Here is a 23,452-nt window from a genome sequence, read left to right as displayed (position 1 = left end):
TTTACATTTCATGGGTGAGAGAACAACTCTCACTGAAGAACAAATTTGATTTTCTAAAAATTCCAACTTTAAGAGGCAACCTGTATCAGAACCTAGTTCCCTATCCAGTAACAAAAGGCTTTGTTCTCTGGGGACAGAGTGAGACTCTGTCTCTAAATAAATAAATAAATAAATAAATAAATAAATAAATAAATAAATTCTAATATATATGTACCATACTTTTTTCAGGAAATAAAGCAAAAAAGGGATTTAAAAGTGTTGTTTTTTATTACAAGGGACTTTTATGTTATACTTAATATATTTTTGTATTGTTCGAATTCATTACAAGTATGTATCACTTTTAAATCAGTGAAAAACACAAAAAAGATATTCCTTTTTCCTTGTGACAAAGAGAATTCCTTAGCTTAATCGGCAAAGTGTCTAAATTAAACAATTCTCAAAATATATATTTCCAGCTCTAAGAAGATTAATGGTATCATTATTTCTTCCAAAACTTTGCTGACTGGCTGACCATATGAATTAACCAAACTGAACAATTCGCCTTTTCCATTAGACCCTCAAAATGGACCTGCCAATTTAAATGAAGAGAGGTCAACAAAGGAGCCATACAATTTGGAAAGAAATCACAGAGGATGAGGTAATTTCTAACAAGCTAAACTTGGGCCTATACTGTCTATCATTCTATTGCATCTAAAATATCATCAGTAAAATTTGCAGCAGGGAGTAAAAAAATGAATACTGAATTTAGAGTAAAAAAAATATTTCCAGTCCCTAGTCCACCATGTATAAGCTTTGTGACCCTGGACAGGTCAATGAACCTTTCTGGACCAAGTTTCTTCACCTTTCAAAGGAGAATGACACCTCGAAAATGACAGGGCTGTTATGAGGTTACAATGAAATAGTGAATTAAAAACATTTTATAAACTATAATTTTTATTAATAAAATTTTATTACTTTTTATTCATTCAATTTCAGCAAAATCATCACAAGGAAATTTTCAAAAAGATATCCAAGACCTATTTCTACATGAAAGGGACCATTAGATACAAATGCTTCTCTGTGAATCCATGCTAAGACCTAAACACACAAAGCAATCACAAATTACAAAGCATGGTGTCAATGGCAAGTTTTGGCTGTTAAGCAGCATTCCATTCATTCAACAAAGGCTTTATTACTGCTTTAACAACTCTCATAACAGGACGAATACAAACTTAATATTGCAAAACTATTTTTCACCTAATAGCTTGGCAAAAATTCAAGTTTGCACAGTCTGTTGGTGAAGCTGTGGGGGAAAAAGGCACCCACACATAAAACTCCCACGGAGAACAATTTTGCAATATCTACCAAAACTACAGGTACACACTGTCTTTATCCCAGTAATTCCACCTCTTGGAATTTACCCTATAAATACACTAGCACTCATATAAAATAATATAGTCATAAAGTTATTCACTGCAGTACTGTGTGTATAGTAAAAGACTGGAACAACCTAAATGCCTACCCATAGGAGTCAGTTATATAAATTATGGTACATCTGTTCAATACAAAACTATGCAGAAAAAAAATTAGGATGCTGTGTATGAACCAATATGGAAAAATCTCTAAGACATATTAAGTGAAAAACACAAGGTATAGAAACATAAATAATATGGTACTCTTTGTGTAAAAAACAGAAAAAATAGGGGGGAAGGAATAAGAATATTCCTATTTGTACTTGTATTTGCATAAAGAATCTCGCAGTGGTTATCAGGGAAAGGTGGAAAACTAGGGTGATGGGGGACAGGTGAAAGGGAGGCTTTAATATAAACCTTTATATATATTTTGAACCATGGATTGGAGTACCTATTCAAAAATTAAATTATTAATTCAAAGAAAAAAATATTTGAGAGCCTAGCATGTGCCAAGTATTGTTCCAGGTACTAGGTACAGAGCAATGAGCAAAACTGACCTAAAAATCTCTGCCACGTCATGGAGCTTACATTCTAGCAGAAGGAGACATGCAATAACCAAATAATTAAACATATAGTATGCCAGGTGATCTTAAGTACCATGGAGAAAAAGCACAGAACACAGAGGAGGAGGACGGTCACAATTTTTAAAAGGGTTAGTCAGTGAAACATTTGGAATAAAGACCTGCAAGAAGGTGGAAGGGCTAGTCATGTGGATATCTGAAGGAAAGAGTACCACAGGTCAAAGAAACACAAGTGGAGAGGCCTTTAAGTTGAAGTCAACTTGATGTGTTCAAGGAACAGCCAGAAGGTCAGTGTGACTGGAACAGAGAGAGCTGGAGGAGTACCAGGAGATGAGTTCTGAGACGTAATAGAGGGCCAGATCATGAAAGGCCTTCTAGGAGCTAAATCATAAGGATTTTAGCTTTCACTCTGAATGAGATGGGAAGCCACTGCAGGGATCTGAGGAGAGGAATACAGGATCTGATGTTCATGTTAACAGGATCTTGGCTGAAAACAGACTGAGGGGGGTACATAGGCAGGCTAATCTGTTACTTCAACAATTCAAGCAAGAGTTGACAGTGATCTGGAGATAGTAAGAAGTGATCAGATTATGAATATATTTTGATAGTTACAGCGAAGACTATTTGCCAAAAGACTGGATATAGAATATAAGAGAAAGAGGACAATCCAGGATAATTGCAAGGTTTTTAGCCAAAGAAACGGAGTTGTCATTTTCTGACAGAAGAAAGAATACAAGATTCAACAAGGCAAACTGTGCAGTTATACAAAAAATAAAAATAAAAAAAGAATATAGGAGATGAGTCAGAGCTAGAACATCAGAAACTCAGTTTTAAACATATCAAGTTTAAGTTACCTACCAGACTCCAAATGGAGATGCAGAATAGGCAATTGGATATAGCAGTATGAGTTCAGAGGAAGGATCAATAGGTGACATTTAAAACTAAGAAACTTGGATGAGATCACCAAATTGGATTATACAGAGTTCATCTTCTGATGTATTCAAGCTAGTCGCTATTACAGGAGAGGACAGGCATTTACATTTCATGGGTGAGAGAACAACTCTCACTGAAGAACAAATTTGATTTTCTAAAAATTCCAACTTTAAGAGGCAACCTGTATCAGAACCTAGTTCCCTATCCAGTAACAAAAGGCTTTGTTCTCTGGGGGTATGACAATTGATATTTGATTTGAACTACCTTAAAAAGTAAACATTCTCCTAAGAGCACTAAAAAGATGTTAAAAGTAAAAAAAAAAAAAATTCACACATATCTTTTTTGGATCTGCCGTGAATTCAGCTAAAATAAAAGAATAACTTTGAAATCAGCATTTCAGATGTTCTTCCAATAAAAAAACTTTTTTGTAAATTAAGAAATGATACCACTAAACAGGTGGTACATGTTTAGCGAGAACAGCCAATTGGTCTTTTATTGTGGTCATTCTATGGCATGAGCCAAATAATGATCATGACAAATATTTGTGTTTGCCATGACAGGTCCAACAAGATGAGGTGATATTAACTAGAATTACTAAAGAAAGGGCTTCCCAGCTCCTCCTATGGTAGTTAAAAGTTATAAAGCCCAACAAAATTCTTGAACAGACTTCATTCAACCATGACATTTTGGAGGGAAAAAGTCTCAGAAATCATCAACCCCTTCATTTTAATGATAGATCAACTAAAACTTACAAAAGGACTAAATGCCCTACCCAAGAGCCTTACCAGTTAGAAACAGATTCAACATCACTACCAGATGCTGGACTTCCCTGTGGTCTGTCACCAGCTATTCCCTAATTGTGTTAATGATCATCTCATGGAGATAACGTCTAGAAACAGTCTATGACAACTTCTAAATTCAAGATGTAATCTGAGCCAGAAGAAACAAAAACCAAAAACAAAAATCACTTTGTTTTCATCATATCTCTAGACAAAGTTTTTACATCATGATCATCAACCAGTCCCATGACTACTCTCTTTTTAGAAACTACTATTATGAAGCATTACAATACTAATTCCTATCATTTTTCAAATTCCTAATATACTATATTGATTACTATTTTGAGGTAACACTGGACAAGGACACAGAAATTTTATTAAAATAATCAAGGACTGACTATATAGAAACCTGCCAAAAATTAAAAATACTCCAGCACTGTTATATATTGCTAGTGATATAACCAATTAGTGAGCAGTAAACTAAATGTATTAACGTCTACAAAAATGCTTATGTCCTTACCAAATAGTAACCAACTGTTTCATTTTCCTTCTGGATACATAGGAAGATCACATTTCCCAGTCCCCTTTCCACCTAAAAACAGCAATGCAATTGATTTTTGGCCAATGGAATGGGACAGAATTGACGTGGACTACTTAAATTTAAAAACTTCCCACAAATAATCCCTCTCTCTCTTGTCATGCCAGAGGCCAAGTATTGAGGATAGCAGCACCCCCAAATAGAAGGAACCTGGTACCTGAGTCACCACTTAGAGAAGAGATGCCAAGGCAGCACCTGATAAAAAATACCTGCACTGAACCTAGAGTAAAAAATATATTAAGCCACTAAGATTTGTGGAATTTGTTATAGTAGCTAGCATTAATCACTCAGATTAATAATTGTTTTAAAAATATGCAATGGTTAGAATAAAAAATAAGAATGAAATAAAATTACATGTATATGGTGAAATTTAGAGTCCTTTTTTCAATCTTAAAAATTATTTTAATGCTATTTATAATGGAGGGGTTTCTATGCTATATATTTCTTTTTCTTTTAAGACAGGGTCTCTCTCTCTCTGTCACCCAGGCTGGAGTAGAATAGAGAGATCATAGCTCACTGCAGCCTCAAACACCTGAGCTCAAGTGACCCTTCTGCCTCATTCAGCCTCCCAAGTAGCTAGCACATGCTACCATGCCCAGCTAATTGTGTGTGTGTTTTTTTTTAAGAGACAGGGGTCTCACTGTATTGCCCAGGCTAGTCTCAAACTCCTGGCCTCAAGCAATCCTCATGCTTCAGCCTCCCAAAGAGCTGAGATTACAGTCGTAAGCCACCACACCAGGCCACTATGCTATATATTTCTTGACTGAGTTTTTTAATAAGCAGATATTAGTGTTGAAATTTAAAAAAGAAAAAAGTTGTTAAACCATTACTGTTTTAATAATGATAATTAAAACTAAAAAGATAAAATGTCACTTGAATTTTTCACCTTTGCCACAGGACAAGATTCAAATAAGTCTCAGTACCTCTTATTAAAACAATGCCACCTTTCGTTAGCACAAATAAATCTTTAATCACACCTTACCAAGTGTTACCACACTATCTCAGTTGATCCTCATAAAAATCTGTCTTGCCGACTTTGTAAGACATCATTATCTCTACTCCACATATGGGGAAAATGAGGTTCCAAAGACCATGATCTTCATCCAAAGTAATGAAGCTAGTAAGGCTAGCATTTTCACTCCTAATCCAATGTTCCTGTCATTTCCATGCTTTCTCTCTTATACCATCCCTAGGAAGCCAACTAATTATATCTCAGGACCTTTCATCTAATAATGTATCCCAAAGATGGTGTGATTTTGAATCAAATATTTGGTCTACTCTTAGAATTCACAGAAGAATCCACAAGTACAAAATATAAAACTGAATTAAAAGAAACCATGCCATTCTTCTGAAAATGACCCCATATACACAAGGAATTAGATATGAAAAGATATAAACTAGTCCCTATTTTACCACAATATTAAAGAAACTGATTATATTTTTTTAAAAAGTAAAATTAATACAGTATACTGGACTCATATAATCTACTTTAAATGTTAGCTACTGGAACATTAACAGCTAACATTCATAACATTCATAAAGGAATGATAAATGTGTCAACATAAGGCTGTTATCTGAAAGAATTACCCAATAGCCATGTTTCTTTAATATACATAAATGCTCATGAGATATTTTCAGACAGCATAACAATTTAGGTTTCCAATAAGCAATAACAGCAGGAGGCACTGAGAATCACTTATGTTACAAAAGAATGAAAATGAAATGTAACAATCTGTGGGTAGCAAGTCCACAGATTCCTTTACCTTTATATATCTTTTCAGTATTACACAAGTGAAGTGTGAAGTAGGTATCAAGGAGTTGATGGCCATTTCGATTAACAATGTTCCGGGCAGCAATGTTCCGAAGATGTCGAAGACGCCGCTAAAAAAATAACAACAAAAAGAAAGGGCATTCAGCCTTTTTCCTCCTATAAAATTTTCTCAAAGTTACAGTTCAAATAAGAAATATAATAGGCTGTGCCAGACATTTATTTTTTGAGCCAGAAACCATAACCCAGTCTCTTATTTATGCCTTCACAGCCCCTCTGTCGAATAAGAATTATATCTGCCCTATCTCATTTATAAGGTGATTGTGTGCACAAAATGACAACAGATGTGAAATAGCGAAAAGCATAAATCTTATATAAGTGCTATACACCTACATAATATGGTATTAGTACTCCCTGGAATATAAACTAAGTAGTAGTTTGCTTTTTTCCACAGAAGGATTCTGGTAGACATACAAAGTCCATCTCATGCCAACAGAAAATCAGCAGTTATTACATACATCCACCACTATTGCTAGTTCAGTCTAGAATGCCAGATTATTTGTACAACCAGGAAAAAGGCCAAAGCCAAAAGATAATAGCAGTAACTCACTGATCACTCCATCCAGCCAATAATTCAACTATTGTGAGTTTAAATTCTCACTTCATCAGCGGCCAACCAGTCTCTATTTCCTAACCAAGCCTCCTTCCTAGCAACTTCTCCAACCAGGATGCTTGAATTATTTGGAGTCACAAGTTTGGAAATGCAAAAGCTCCACAAGCAACAGCAGAAATCAACAAAAATACAAGATAAGCTTAAGGGGCAGCCAAATCATCTCATATCAAAAAGAGAAAATTGGCAATGCTGAATGTTGACAATGCACATCAGATTCATCCTCAAAACCTAGTTCCCTGTGTTACATAATTATCTTTAGAGATTTAAAAATAGAAACCAAGCGCTTAGTTTTAAAATATACCTAAAGTTCTCCCTTGGGCTGAAAGCCAGTCCTTTCTCCTAAAATAATCCATCTTCAATTACATGTGCAATCAGCCAGAAGAGCCACCTCTTTTTTCCATGCACATACCAACCCAATCCCTTCTCCCAATCTGGAGATTAAGATTCTTTGAGAGAGAAGGTTATTGTCTAATAAATTTGTTTAATCCTCTAAGTATGAAAAGCCCCAAATGTATTTACAAATTTTCTGGGCTTACTCTAAAAGATTCATTTTTCCACAATCTTCCAATGGTTTTCATTTCACACTTGGATCACAGCAACCATCTTTTCCTGCTATATCGTTTTCATTAACCCTTTCAGTCAAAATTTTAAATTTTCTTAGCCCCATGCTTCTGCTCAAATAACATCAATCCCCAAAGCTGAATAGGAAATTTTAATTTTTAAATTGGAAATAACATGGCTTTAGAATATCTGAAATACTACCTATGAAATATTCTATGTAGAGTTTAAAAACATTCATTAACATATAAAATTAAAGCCTATATAGCTTTGATTTGGGGGATGGATGGATGTAATTAGGATACAATTCAACTACTTGAAATGTTGGCAAAAAGGCAGATGACCCTAAATTCCTTAACTGTTTACAGATCTTTCAAATGTAAATTCTAACACAAGACTTAAGTAGCAGGCATAGTAAATTTGAAACATCGGTGTTAGTAAAAACGGAATCACTTATTAATATGATCGTAAACTGATGCTTCTAAAAAACCTAAGCTGCTTTAAAACTTAAGAGTAGTTTACAAGAAATTTTTTTGTTTTGTCTTAGAATTTTGTTTGTTTGTATTGGCCTTGTAGAAACTACTCTCCCCCACTACCAGTCGTGTAGAGTTAATTCCACCTCCAGCATCAGGAATGTTCATATGGTTTATTCAGGCCAATCAGCACATTCCATTGCCCTGATCACAAAATATATCCAATTAGGGCTGGTGAAAGACCTAGAAATTGTATTAAATTGTTGAGAGTTCTTCTTTGTACCCCTACTGGCTCTGAACCTGGAAGAACACAGGGCTAGAGATACTGGCAGCGATCTTTCCATCACAGTAAACTGTAAGAATGAAACCAACAAGGAAAAGAGCACAGTCCAGAGATGCAGAATTCAGGTCCTGCTTGACACAATTTAAGTCCGTGGCTCAAACCATACCTAAAATAGGCCCTGAGACAAGAGCCTAGAAGAGATGAAAACTCCAAGCCAGGAGTCATGGCAGCTAAACCCAGAAGTGGCAAGGGAAGGATGGAGTCCATCTGCTGGCTGCTGGCTGCTGGCTGCAGCTAAAGTGGAGTTTGAAGAATTTTTTGAAACAAGAGAACAATATGAAAAGCTGCAGGAGGATGGATACCTGCTTTTCGGCCAAGTGCCTTTGGTTGAAATTGACGGAATGGTGCTGACGCAGACTAGAGCCATCCTCAGCTACCTCGCTGCTAAGTACAACTTATATGGGAGAAACCCGAAGAAGAGCGTCAGGATCGACACATACACTGACGGCAACCTGGACCTGATGATGATGATGATAGTGCTGGGTGTGTTCAAACCCCCTGCAGGAAAAGGGGAAAGCTTTGCTTCCGTAGTGAAGAATGCTAAAACCCAGTACTTTCCCATCTTTGAAAAGATTTTGAAAGACCACAGAGAGGATTTTCTCATTGGCAACAAATTCATTTGGGCAGACATACAATTGCTGGAAGCTATTTTAATGGCAGAAGAATTCAATGTTTCTGTTCTTTCTCACTTCCTTCTGCTAAAGGTGTTTAAAAGAAGCATCAGCAACATCCCCACAATTAAGAAGTTCCTGCAGCCTGGGAGTCAGAGGAAGCCACCCTGATAGCCACTATGTTGAACCAGTCAGGAACATTCTGCAGTTCTAATGGCAGCAGCTCTCATGACGGCAAGAGCAGTGATCCAACTGCAGCACCAGCACACGCCATCTAGAGCGAACAGTAGAAGCAAACTGTAGATTCTAGGAGCTAAGTGTCTGAAAAAAACAAAGCTATGCTGCCATCAATGGCAAATGCTGATTAAATGCAATATAAAACCAAAAACAAACAAACAAACCATACCTAAAATAAGTACTATAAAGACAAACATTAGCCACCAAAGATTACAACTAGAGAGAGGACTTATACTGTAACTGTTTATTAAGAATTTATCCCATGGCAGGTTAGTAGATGAAGAGTAACATTCTAACTTAGTGGCAAAGTACAAAAAAATGTTTCACTTTGTTAAACATACCCATTTTTAGAAAATAATCATTTCCGTTGAGTCAATCCATTTTTCTTGATAAATGTTAAACCTCAATATAGGGGACAGCAAGGCTTAAAATATAGTCAAATCACACACCAGAACCAACAGAACCCAGAGCTATTCTCAGTAGTGAAATATGCCACTGAGGCCAGGCACAGTGGCTCATACCTATAATCCTAGCACTTTGGGAGGCCAAGAAGGCAGGGAGGGTCACTTGAGGCCAGGAGTTCAAGACCAGCCTGGGCAACACAGTGAGGCTCTGTCTCTACAAAAAATTTAAAAATTAACCAGGTGTGGTGGCATGTCTCTGTAATCCCAGCTACTCAGGAGGCTGAGGCAGGAGGATTACTAGAGCCCAGGAGTCTGAGGTTGCAGTGAGCTATGGCAACACAACTGCACTCCAGGCCAGGTGACAAAGTGAGACCTTGTCTCAAAAAAAAAAAAGAAAGAAAGAAAGAAATGAAATATGTCACTGGGGTTCTATATTCCTCCCATGTTTTACCTTTCACTCGCAGGCATCTAAAATTTTCTGGCTTCTGAGGCATAACAATGACCGAAGAGAACTGATGTGTCTTTGATCTGGTTCCACATCAGTGCAGGAGAGTGATTCAAGGAGGTTGATGACCAAAAGAAGGAGGAAATGGCTTCCATTCACCCTCCCTCGCTGTACCCCTCACTTAAAAAACAGAAGTACTATGGTTCTTAAATATAAGTACCCCACGAAATCCCCACCATCACCAAACTAAACCATCCACACACAACTTTTATGACTCCCAAGGCCCGAGGGTGGTGCCTTCAAAACAAATTTTGAGTCTAATTTGTTTAATCTACAAGAGGTATTATAAATTAATAATATAATCAATAACATAAAGCCCAGTGGAAAAAGAGGCTAAGGATATGAAAAGGCAGGTCACAGGAAAAGAAAAGGAAATGGTCAATGGACACATGAAAAGATGTATAATCACACCCATAATTTAAGATATGCACATCAAAACAAACATTCTACCTTGTGGCAGACTATATTTTCCAAACATGGTTGTCCCAATACATTCCATCTCACATGCTCTCTTACAATGGGAGATCTACATTTTCTCTCACTTAAATGTGGGCAGGCCTATGATTATGGCAGAAATGATGGTATGTGACTTCTGAGTCTAAATCATAAAAGGTGATATGGCTTCCACCTGGTCCCCTTAAGATGCTCCTCCTTGGAACCAAGTGACTATACTGTAAGGGAGCCAGGCAGTTACACGGACTTCACGTGTGTCCTCCACAGCCACAGCAGGTAGCCAGACATGTATCTGACTGTGCCCTGAGCCCTCAAGCCTCCAGAAATGATATCAAATTGATAAGTAAAGATAAATCATTTCCACAAAGCCCAGATGAAATTGCAGATTCAGGAGCAAAATAAACGATGATGTTGTTTTAAGCCATTAAATATTTTGTTTGTTATGCAGCAATAGGTATCTGAAGAGACCTATCTGATTTAACAGTCAAACTATTTTATAGTCTCTGCTGGGGCTGATACCAGAAAGGACAACTGGTATCAACGTCAACTTCCAATTTTGAAGGAAGGGCAATTTAGCAACAAGCATCAAATTTTAAAATGCATATAACATTTGACCAAGCAATTCCACAAGTCATAAAAATGTATGTAAATATGTTTACTGCAGTATTGCTATAAAAGCAAAAACTGAATAATCATTCTTAAATTGTGGTACGTTCATACAACAGAAAATTATATACCACTTAAAAAAAAAAAGCTATTGAAAGTACTGGTATGAAACACAAACAAAAGAGCTAAAAATTGTAAATGTTAATGTAAAGAAATATTACTATATGCCCTGAATGATACAGATCAGTGACTGGCAAATTTGACAAGGGTCAGAGAGTAAATATTTTAAGCTTTTCAGGGCACATCCATTTTCTGCCTGCATATTCTTCTTTTTTAGCTTACAATCCTTCAACAGTGTAAAAATCATTATTGGCTCATCAGTAGTTACAAAAACTAACCACTTTTAGCCATAGTTTGCTAACTCCTGATGTAGATAAACATAGATATTATGAGATAATTTCTTAAACTAGCATTTACTTTGGAAATGTAGTCAAACTTGTCCCGGACACCTTTCATTCCCCCTCTAACTTCCGGCTTCATTTCTTTTTCAGGTCAGGCACTTGTTCTTAGCCTGGGACCAGGCTCAATGGCAGGGAAGAATTAAGGCCCAGGTTATTTCAGCTACATTTGGATTACTGCTGCTTTTTTATAACTTTGGTGGGGGGACAACAAATGCAAACCTGGGGAAAACTGGCTTTCCACATTTCCTCAGGAGATAAAGATGTTTAATTACTGAATTAAGAATTTAAGCTTGATAGATTGAAGTCAGTCTTTTTAAAAAATAGAAAACCCCTTCTATATTATAGCACTCTCAATCATTCATTTTTTCCTAATTCTTTAATTCTACCTGAAAGACTCACTATGAAAAAGTTTTGAAAGAACACAAGAATACAAGTTCTTTTAAAACTAATGCTTGGTGCCATTGGCTATAAGCAAATCACGCCAACAGTCAATGTTACAGATTTAAACCAACAACCCAACAACTCTAATCTCTCCTGAAACACTGTATAGTTCTTGTACATAATTGAGAACTTTCTCTGGCATGACTTACACATCTTGGAGCCAAAGTCTTTATTTTGACATTAACTCTGCTCTCCCCTAAGTTCAAATCAGTCTAAGAATTTAATGCAGTCATTTAAGCACTACGAAACTGTAAAACAGGCTTCTCCACAGGAAAAGACAAAACACATCTCTGAATTTTCTATATTTCTTACACATTTGTCTCTGGGTTTCTTATCTCTACCCTATTTACCCCTAATCTTAAAGGAAGGTCCAAACTTGCCCTTTTTCTTCCGTGTTTCCTCCCAGGTAGTATTGCTTTAAGAGACAGGCCTCTATAGTGATAGATCCAGTATTCCCCTCTATATGTGTCTCTCCCTCTGCCTCTCCTGTTCCCTTCTTTCTTCTATTTTATTTTGATGGTACTTCCTTCACAGACTATGCTTAGGAACTGTGTGGCAGCTACAAACATGGTATTACCTAATTTCAGAGTACGTAATCTTACTAAAGACCTGGAGTTTGCACACATGAAAAGGGCAAATTTCAGATAAAAGTATCCAGCAGTATTTAGAAACATAAGACCAAAGAAGACAGACACAGAGTTATACAGGATGACCCAGAGAAGATAAAAATTGGAAAACAGTAGACAGCTTTCAGTGATCCAAGTGTTAAGAGTAATATCATGCCTGTAATTTGGAGGGAGGGAAGGAGGACAAGTAGGTAGGCATTTAGATTAAACAAAATCCACCATGAGTTAGTAATTATTACAGCTAAATAATAGATACCTGGGAGTTCATTATATTCCTCTCTTAATCTCTCTCTCTATATATATATGTGTGTGTGTGTGTGTGTATATATGATATGATACATATTTGCATTTCAGTACACATTGATATATTGATATATAAAATACACATTGAAATTTCCATAATAAAAAAATGTTTTAAAGTAATATCAATAGGAACAAAAAGAAAGGATAAGACCATATAGGAGCCTAAAGAAAAACTGAGCTTAATGGGGCAACTAATTAGATAATGGATGTGGCTGGGGATGAAGAGAAGACTGACAAAGAAACAAAGTTGTCACACATGACCTCTAGGGAAATGAGAACTGATCAATAAAGGTGTTAGTTGGAACAATAACAAATACAAAAAATACACACATCCACACACATACACATACTCGATACCTTAAATCAAATTCCAGAAGACTTAAAAACATTTAAATGTAAATAATTAAAGCATAAAAGTACCCAAAGAAACCATGAAGAATTATTTTATAACCTCAAAGATCTAAAAATGACACATATTTAGAAGCTGTAAAAGAAAAAAAAATTTTACTATATAAAATGCTCTAAAATTATGCATGGCAAAAACTACCATATGCAAAGTCAAAGGAAAAAAGAACTTAAGAAAAAAAATGTTAATTCATATAAAAAAGATAATTTCACTAAAACATAAAGAATTCCTAGAAATCAAAAGTCCAACAACCCAACAGGAAAAATGGCAAAGAAACTAACAGATAATTCACAGAAAAGGACATACAAATACCTCTTAAATATGAAAAGATCCTCAACCTCACTCACAGGAGAAATGCAAATTAAAACTACACTAAAATTGGCATAGACCAAAAAATCTCATAACATATTCTGAGGCAAGGCAGTAGCAAAACAGGCACTTTCCTGAAAGTGCTGTCATTGGTACAAACTCTAGGGAGGTATCTTCATCTGTTTTCTGTTGCTTTTAACAGAATACTTGAAATTGAGTAATTTATAAAGAAAAGGAATTTATTTTCTACAGCTATGGAGGCTGAGAAGTCCAGGTTCAAAGGGCTGCATCTGGTAAGAGCATTTTTGCTGGTGGGGACTCTGTGGGGTATCACGTGGCAAGGGAGCTGAGCATGTTAATATGTTAGCTTAGGTCTCTCTTTTCTTATAATGCCACTAGTTCCCCTCCCATGATAATCCATTAACCTATTAATCTATTAATCTGATAATGGATTAATCCATTGATGAGAGCAGAAACCACATGATCCAATCACCTCTTAAAGGCTCCACCTCTCAATACTACCACATTGGGGATTAAATTTCAACATGAGTTTTGGTGGGGGCAAATGTTCAAACCACAGCAGATGGTAATCTGACAATGTCTACGAAAATTACAAATGCACATATTATTTGATCCAGCAATTCCACTCTGCAATTATGCTAAAAATACACTTGTAGATATGCAATATGATGTATGCAATGGAGTATCGCTTATATTAGCAAAAAAACAGAAATAACTAAAATGTCCATCAATAGGGGACTAGCTAAATTATGGTATGTCCTATAGTGAAATACTATGTGGCCATAAAAGATAAATGATACGGTAGCTCTTTGAGCAATGACATACTATTAGTTAAAAAAAAAAAAAGCACAGTTTATATAGTTGGTGTGTTTAGCATGTTATCATTTGTGTTTAATAGGGGAAAAAAGATTATAATTATGTAATTACTGGAGAGTCACAAACTATGACTGATAACACTGGTTGCCTCAGAGGAGAGGAAGGAGGTATCTAGGGCACAGAGTAGTATGGAGACTGTTCACTCTATCTTCTTACATACTATACCTTTTAAACTGTGAATCATATGAATATATTACCTACCGTATTTTTTAAAATAAAATTAAATTTACATTTTAAAAAAACAGAGATGGCAACTAACCTTTAAATACAGGTATATGGGATATCCACTTCCAGAAGCACTGTGACACAGTGGGAAAAGCTTAAGTTAGAGTTTGAGCTGAACTCTGGGGTGGTTCTACTATTCACTTGTGGACAAAGCCACTTACTCTCTCTGAGCCTGTTTCCCCTCCCAAAAAATGGAGATATTTCCACCTGCCTACCTCTGAGCGTTACAGTAAGGATCAAATTAAATAATGCATATAAAAGCTCTCTGAAAAATTGTAAAGTACTTTATAAACATAAAGTATTACAAAAATAGAGATGTCAAGAGAGGGATGCGGTTAACAGTGAAAGATGATGAATTGATTTAGGCAATTCAAATTTGAAGAAAAGAGACAGATTTAGAATTCATCTATATAAATAGAGGTGATAAAGTCACAAAAGTATAACAGATCTCCGAAGGAGAAACATTCAATAAATAGAATTGCAGAACTGCAGAACTAGAAAGGACCCAAAGGTCATCCTAAGCTTTTGTTACCCTGCATCACCTGGGAATGTGTTGAAAATGCAAAATTTCAGGTCTGACCACAGACCTAGTCAATCAGAATCTGTACTTTAACAAGATCCCCAAGTAATTCATACGTGTATTTTAAGTTTAAGAAGCACTGATCTTTTCTCCTTGCAATTCTATCATTAAAAAAAAAGAAAAAAAAGTAAGAAGAACTGATCTAAGCCATCTTACTTATTTTTCCGATAATAAAATTGAGGCCCTAAGTAAAGAGTTCATACAGTTAATAAGTAGCAAAATCAAGATTTGAACCCAGGTCTGACCTCCCGGGCTGGGTACCCCAAGTATTTGCTTCTCAGATACCCTGTTTCAAAACCTTTGCCTTTCAGGCCTCCCATGTTTCCACCCCTATTTCTAGTCAGCCATCTAGACCCATCAACTCTTTCTTTGCAATTACTTTGGCATATGCTTCTTCTTTTCCACATCCTTCATTGCCCTAAAATTAGTGTTGTTCATACCATGTAAAAACAGCTTCCTCCTCTTGTGCATATATCAATTTCCTCTTCAGAAAACAACAGCTCATTTCCAAATAGCAAGCTCTATATAATTGGTTAAGAAGGTACAAGTCATTAAAAACCATTAAATTTTAACAAGCTGATTTCAGGCAGAATCTGTATTTGAAACCTACCCAGACTAGAAAGCTATAATTTGGTAATTCTAACCCAGAGCCTACGTGTCTTCATTTCCATTATTTCTTTCCTAGTAACTCCTTTTCTTTGCCCTAGAACTAAGCCAGTTGCCTTTATGTAACAAAGTCCTTCCATTCTAATCAAGTTTTACTAAATACAGCCAGTCATCCTGCAGGTATCTGCAGGAGATTCATTCCAGGAACACTCCCAGCCCCCTCATACTCCACCTTGGATACCAAACAGCAGATGATTTATAAGTCCCTGATATAAAATGGTATAGTACTTGCATATAACCTACGCACATCCTCCTGTATAATTTCAATCATCTCTAGGTTACTTATAATACCCAATACAACGTAAATACTATGGATTAGTTGTGATACTGTATTGAGTTTTTTGTATTCTTTTTTATTGTTATATTGTTAATTTTTATTGGTTTTTTTTTTCTTTCAAAAATATTCTATCCATGGTTGGTTGAATCCAGAACCCACAGATGCAGTGGCCTGACTAGAAATCCAAAGGTCCTAAATCTGCTTTCCATTACCATCTTCTGTCCCAATAAACTCTTACCATCCACAAACATTCTCATATCTTTATCATTCTCTCCTATACACTGTATCCTAACAAACTAAAGTACTTCAACATTTCTTGAGTACCCATGATGTGCCAGGCACTACAAAATAAAGCAGAAGTCTAAACACCTCTGAATACCTTTCCCACATAAATATAAGAAAATTAAAAGCCCTGCCCCATTTCCATTTCTGCAGCAGGTAGTTTTTTTTACTTTTTAAGAGCAAATAATATGGGAAGACTTTTATAGATGCTGAGCCCCAACAGGGATAATTGATCAGACAGACTAAGACACCCACAACATGAAGGCTAACTCATATGCAACACCCTGTACACCCCAGCACTAGGGAAAGAAATTCCCTTGTACAAATTGAGTATTAAGTTCAATTAAATCTACCTGAAAAAACAAAGGGAGGGTACTTCAGTTCGAAATCCAATTGTGAGCTCCAGTGATTCCAAACACTGTTTTTGTGATATGGTATATAAACTTAGTAGGATTGAGTTTGTGTCCCAGTGCTGCTTTTTCACTTGGGAAAGCATTTAACCTTTCTCACCTTCAGAAACCTCATCTGTAAAACAGAGCTAATAATAGTTTCAACTTCAGAAAGTCAAAATGGGGAGTAAATGAAGAAAGTGAAAAGTGTTTAGATCACAGTGCTAGCATGCATGATAGTTCAATAACGTTACTACTATTATCCATCACCCTAAAGTTTCCTCAGCCTTTAGTGGTCAGTTTACCTGTAGTTTCAAAATCGATCCATCTAACTCGAGCTATTACAGGTTTGTGAAGGTAGAGGCAAAGATAAAATTGGAAAACTGTATTTTAAATCCAACAAGCAAACAGTAAGATAGTAGAAAAAAGCTTTGAATTTAGAAACAGAATAGTTGGGTTTGAACTCTAGCTCTGCCATGTTCTTTTTCTAGGCTTAGTTTTCCACCCGTTAAATGGGGGCTGGGAGAGGTTTCTAACTACTATGGTTAAAAATACTATGAGAATGGTTTTTAAGAGATTAGCTACTCAAAACACAAGGCAGCACGCAGAAGTTAAAAAGCTTAATGGTGGGAAACACATTCACTAATAATTTTTAAAGCATATTTCTGAAATTGTATGTAACAAGTCATAAATTTTGACTGCAAGAAAAAAATGGCAGCAAAAGGTAATCACAAAATTGGACTAAAATGAAAACCTGTGTGAAAGTTGTTCATATGAATTGGGTCATTCTTGTCATATCTAACTAAAACCTGGTTGAGAGGCCAGGAGGAAAAAAAATACTCAAGGCACACAACATTGCCCCAAGAATGTAATTCTCTGCAAGCCTAGCTACTAAAACTGCCTGTTGTAACCTAAAGTCAGCTTTATCTAATAGCTGCTGAAACAACCTGCTGCAACTCTTAAGACTAGTTTTATCCACCACAGTCACTCATCAATCAGAGCTTGCCAGCTCCCCAAAACTTTGTTAGTACCAATGAACGTTCCTGCAAAACAACACATAACATTTCTGCTTTTAATAAAATCTTCAACCTTCTCTTTGTTCTTCAGACATATTAAAGACCACCCAGTCTATGTGTATACCCCAAATTGCAATTTTTGCTTCTCAAATAAAACATTTTAATAAAATTTAGAGATTTGTCTCTATATTTTGATTTCAATATCTACAATTAAGTAAACACCAATTCATTCTTCGTGACCCAGCTCCAGAATCTACACTTTTGAGACATCCTTCCTGACCTCCCTTCCCCACCAAAATGATCACTATCCCAAACCAAGATGATCATTTTTCCGTCTATACTATGACTATACTATGTACAAACACCATCACAGCACTTACCACAATCATGCTTTATTGTGTGTCCCCCCAAAAGAGGAGTGATTCTTAAATACAGAAACCAACTTTCATTCCTCTTTATACCCACACTATTTAGCACAGGCCCGGCACAATGTAGATAACTCAGTTTAGTGTCTGATGGATGAATCAATGAGTAAACCACAGACAAGATTAGATATTTCACCGTGCCATGGAGGATAGTACCTTTAAGTATTTAGTAACATTTAAGGTTGTATTTCATACATAGCTCTTAACAGCACTTATATTTTATCACAACTCTTTGCCTTTCTGCCTCCTCACTGACTACAAGCTCCTTCAGAACCAAAATTGTGTCTTTTTATCCCAAGTGGCTATTGTGCAGCCACACAGACACTCAATAAATGTTTGCTGACAGAATGAAGGAATGATGAAGGAATGGATGAGCAAATGCACAAACACCACTGCCTCACAGTTCAGATCTACATCTTCCCTAATTTAGAAATTTCCTCAGCAGCCTCATAATTACTCTTCTCACCACCATTCTCTCCATAAGATTGTCTTCATACACTTGCCTATCGTACAATGCAGATTGGTTATGGAGGGAGTGTTAAGAGTTGGGAAATCAGCCGGGCGTGGTGGCTCATGCCTGTAATCCCAGCACTCTGGGAGGCTGAGGCAGGTGGACTGCTTGAGCTCAGGAGTTAGAGACCAGCCTGAGCAAGAGTGAGACCCCATCTCTAGCAAAAAGAAAAAAAATAAAATAAAATAGAATAAAAACCCAGCTGGGCATTGCTGTATGCACCTATAGTCCCAGCTACCTGGGAGGCTAAGGAGAAGGATCTCTTAGAGTCCAGGAGTTGGAGGTTGCTGTGAGCTACAATGACGCCACTGCACTCTACCCAGGGCAATGGAGTGAGACTCTGTCTCAACAACAACAACAAAAAAAGAGTTGGGAAATCATGGTTTTGCCATTATTATAGGCAAGAGTGGATCAGACAAGAACACCAATAAATGACAAATCTGGGGGGAAGGAACAGGACATATACATGGTCTTAAAGTGTCTCCCCATAGACTGTTTGTTTCAAGGGCATTTGAGCCTGTACGTGCACACACACCACACACACACACACACACACACACACACACACACACACACACAAAGAATTAGAGTTGAGAAATCAGGCACTACCTTGACTGGGTGACCAAAATTAACCTTACCGATCAGAGACAAATGAACATCATGTGCCTCCAGAAGTGATACCTTATGAAGGACATATTACCACTCATGCAATATTCCAATTGGAAATGCATAATCTGAATCTAATCATGAGGGAACATCAGATAAACAAAAAATGAGGAATGTTCTATTTTTTAAAACGGGGAGGGGTCTGTATTATGACAATGACATTTAAAACAAGACAAAGAAAAGCTCTGGAAATGTCTATGCTAAAGAAAAGACAACTAAATGTAATACCTAATCCTAGACTGGATCCTGAACTGGACAGGGAAATTTTCTATCATGGACATTATGGGATCAACTGATGAACCACAGATTAAAGTATCTGAAGTTGATAACTATATTGTGGATATGAAAGAGAACATCCCTATTCTAGGGAATATATACTCAAGTATTTAAGGGTAAAGGGTCATGATGTATATAATTTAAGTGCCTCACAAAAAAAAATATATCTATATTTGTATATACATAGAGAGCAAGCTTACAAATGATAAAGCAAATGGAATAAAATGTTAACAATAAACAAATCTGGGAAACAGGTATACAAGTATTCTTAAACAAATTTTGTTTTTGCAATTTTTCCATAAGCTTAAAATTCTTTCCAAACAAAAATTAAAAAAAAGAAAAAACTGTTCTCCCCCTCTACCTATAGGATAATATCCAAATTCCACAGCATGGCATACATGGGCCTTTATATTCTAACCCTGAACTACCTCTCTGTGACCACTGCCATATAAGAAATACATTTCTTTAACTGATCAACACATAAGTGGACATATAAGAATAACATCTATTGGATGTCAGGCAGGGGGGAGGGGGGAGGGGGAAGGAGGGGACAGGTATTTGCATACACAAAGAGTGCAATGCGCACCATCCAAGGGACGGGCACACTTGAAACTCGGACTTAGGGGAGAGTGGGGAGGCAAGGGCAACATACATAACCTAAACATCTGTGCCCCCATAATATGCTGAAATAAAAAAAAAAAAAAGAATGCAGAGGACTCTCTAGCCCACAGGCCAAGCAGCATTGATACTATAAAGTCCAGAAAGTGATCTAGAACACACATGCGTAGTTAAGGCTCAGGTCATGTGACTCTCAACTGTCCAATCAAAGTGTTTCCATGGTGACCTTTGAAACATGAGGGAGGTCCCTTTCCAGGCACTATAAAATAAGACACAGACCATAGCCATCCTCTCTCTTTGCACCCTTCCTTTGGTTCTCACTTTGCTGCAACAAGGGGTCTAGTCGTCACCTGTGGCGTATGTACCATGTTCTGTAAACCTATATCTTGCTCTTGCCCTATAATCCTATCCTTCTCTCCTCAATAAACCTCATTTTCATGCTTGCCTAAAAAAAAAAAAAGGAAATACATTTCTAGCACAGAGCTCCCAAAACTCTACATATAAGAGGGAGAGAAACATCTTTTGTTATAACATAATAATTGTTAGTCCCCAGTTCCAGATACAAGAGCTTTTAAGACTCTGGAATCTCTGGAGTGATGAGAGTGTCTTTTGTATGCTAATGAGATGACTGGTAGCTGGGGGCCCCTAGAGAGCTTCAGGACAGAAAGACCAAGGCATGATTTGAGGACTGTAAATTTCAGCTCCACGCCCCTGACCTCCAGGGAAGGGAGAGGGGGCTGAAGATTGAGCCAATCATCAATGGCCAGTGATTTAATCAAGCATGGCTATGTAATGGGGCCTCCATGAAATCCTAAACAACAGAGTTTGGAGAGCTTCTGAGTTGGTGAATACATCAAGGTGCTGAAGCAGGATGCACCTAGAGAGGGCGGTGGAAGTTCCACGCCCCTTCCCCTACTTACCACTTACATTTGGCTGTTCCTGAGTTCTATCCTTTTTGATAAACCCATAATATTAATAGTTTAAGTAAACTGTTTTCCTGAGTTCCATGAGCCATTCTAGCAAATTATTGAACCCAAGGAGATCGCTGGAACCCCTGATTTACAGCTGATAGCTGAGAAGTACAGGAGGCCTGGGACTTTCAGCTGACCTCTGAAGTGGGAACATTCTTGTGGGATTGAGCCCCTCCCTTAACTTGTGGGATCTGAGACTAACTCCTGGTAGATACTATCAGAATTGAATTGAATCTTAGGTCCCAGCTGGTGTAGGAGAACTGGCTTATGTAGGTAAAAAAAAAAAAAAAAAAAAAAAAAAAAACCCACGCATTTGTTGTCAGGAATGTTGTATGTAGAACAGGTGGTACAGATGGTTCCCACTTAGGAAGGTTCAATGTAGGATTTTATGACTTTATGATGGTGCAAAAGCAATGCATGTTCAGTAAAAACCATACTTCAAGTGCCCACAGAGACATTCTGTTTTTCACTTTCAGGTCAGCATTCAATAAATTACATAAGCTAGTCAACAATTTATTAAAAAATAGGCTTGTGTTGGATGATTTTGCCCAAGTATAGGCTAATGTAAGTGTTCTGAGCACATTTAAGGTAGGCTAAGCTAAGCTATGACATTCAGTAGGTTAGGTGTATTAAATGCATTTTCAACTTAAGATATTTTCTATTCACAATGGGTTTATTGGGACATAACCCCACGGTAAATCATGGAGCATCTATACTCTCCAACTCATTTGTTTCCAACATTTTCCTCCAAGCTCCTTAAACTCTGGCCTCACTTAATTGTCTGCCATTTCCTTTAATACCTTCTTACCTTTTTGCTCAAGTTGGTCCCTTTGCTAGCATGCATTTCCCATCTTTCTCACCTCAGCATTTTGTTCAAACCATCTCTTACATTACACTAAAATGGTTTGCTCACATATTTGCCTTACCCACTAGATTATTTGTCCCTCCATGGGAGGGACAGTGCCTTTATTTATTCTGTATCTTCAGTGCCTGACAAATAGGAATAGTGATGTTAGTAGCAACAACTAACATTTCTTGAGCACTTACTATGTACCAAGTATCTTTGTAACTGAGTTTATGATTCATTTAATCCTCCCAACAGCCCTTCAAGGTAGGCTATAACTATGCCATTTTACCTGAGCCTCCCTAAAGCACAGGGAGATGAAATAACTTCCAGACTGCCTAGCTAGGAAACGGTGGCACAAGGATTGGAACACAAGCAGTCAGGCTTCAGTGTCCATATTCTTAACCACTGTGGATACATGGTAGAAACTCAAAAAAATAACTATTCAACGAATATGGTGTAGAACAGAGTGGAACACAATATTTGTAGAATGAACATATGAGGGTCAGAAGTAAGGCATTTGGCAACTGAGGAAATGGAGGCACACAGAGGTTCAAAGTGAACACAGAGCTACAGATAAGCCAGTCTTCTCACTGTAAAGGTTAAAAACCTGAGGACCAGAAAGAAGTGCTTTTCCCAAAGTTACCTTAGTTATACCTAGAATCAGCCTTATAAGTCTTCACACCGCACCGTATTAAAGGAATATTAACAATTGCTTTAACAAGCTGCAAAACTATATTCAAAGATACTCTGAAATTATAACAATAATAGAAAATGCAGAAAGACATATACTAGGTCCTAATGCAATATCTGGTACACAGAAGAAATTTAATACCAATTAATTAAATTTTTAATTTTTTAAAAGATCTTCAATTTATTTCTAAGTATCAATTTCTTTTTATTTTTGTTATAATTTTTCTAAAATGCACTACATATTTTGCTAATTAAAGAGGATATTGATGATTTAACCTTTTCTTGAAAATTCAAGAGTATATTAGTGAACAGTAATTATTATCTGTACTACAGCAGATAATAAGGTCATGGGGAACTACTGAGTTAAAGGACTATTTGCCCCTCCTCATGAAACTCCAGCTACTTTTGAAAACATCTTACTGCTTTTTCAGGTAATCAGCTACCATACATTCCTTAGAACTGTCAGTGGGCCTCCCTGTAGTAGACTCTTTTCCCTCTTCTAGTTATTTGCTTCTAGTCTGCTGGGACTTGAAAAATCTAAATTTGTTGGAATAATTTCTAAAAGTTCTGAGTAAAAAGGCTCTGAGTAAAAGCCTCAGGGATATCCTGTAAATTAAGTTCATGCATTTTACAGGATTCTGTGGCACTTTCAGAGCT

General features: G+C 36.7%; 1 protein-coding gene across 1 annotated transcript in view; it reads right to left on the bottom strand.

Moving 5' to 3' along the window:
- The window catches only part of UVRAG (UV radiation resistance associated), a 286,852-nt gene that overhangs the window by 250,371 nt on the left and 13,029 nt on the right, over positions 1-23,452 (bottom strand). Inside the window, exon 2 of the mRNA XM_012645741.1 lies at positions 6,046-6,163. Coding sequence (XP_012501195.1) covers positions 6,046-6,163 — 118 coding nt within the window. The remainder of the gene's footprint in view (positions 1-6,045; positions 6,164-23,452) is intronic.

Source organism: Propithecus coquereli, unplaced genomic scaffold, assembly GCF_000956105.1.
Source record: "Propithecus coquereli isolate 6110/MARCELLA unplaced genomic scaffold, Pcoq_1.0 Scaffold235, whole genome shotgun sequence".
Lineage (NCBI taxonomy): Eukaryota > Metazoa > Chordata > Mammalia > Primates > Indriidae > Propithecus > Propithecus coquereli.
This window is presented reverse-complemented; position numbering and strand designations above follow the sequence as displayed.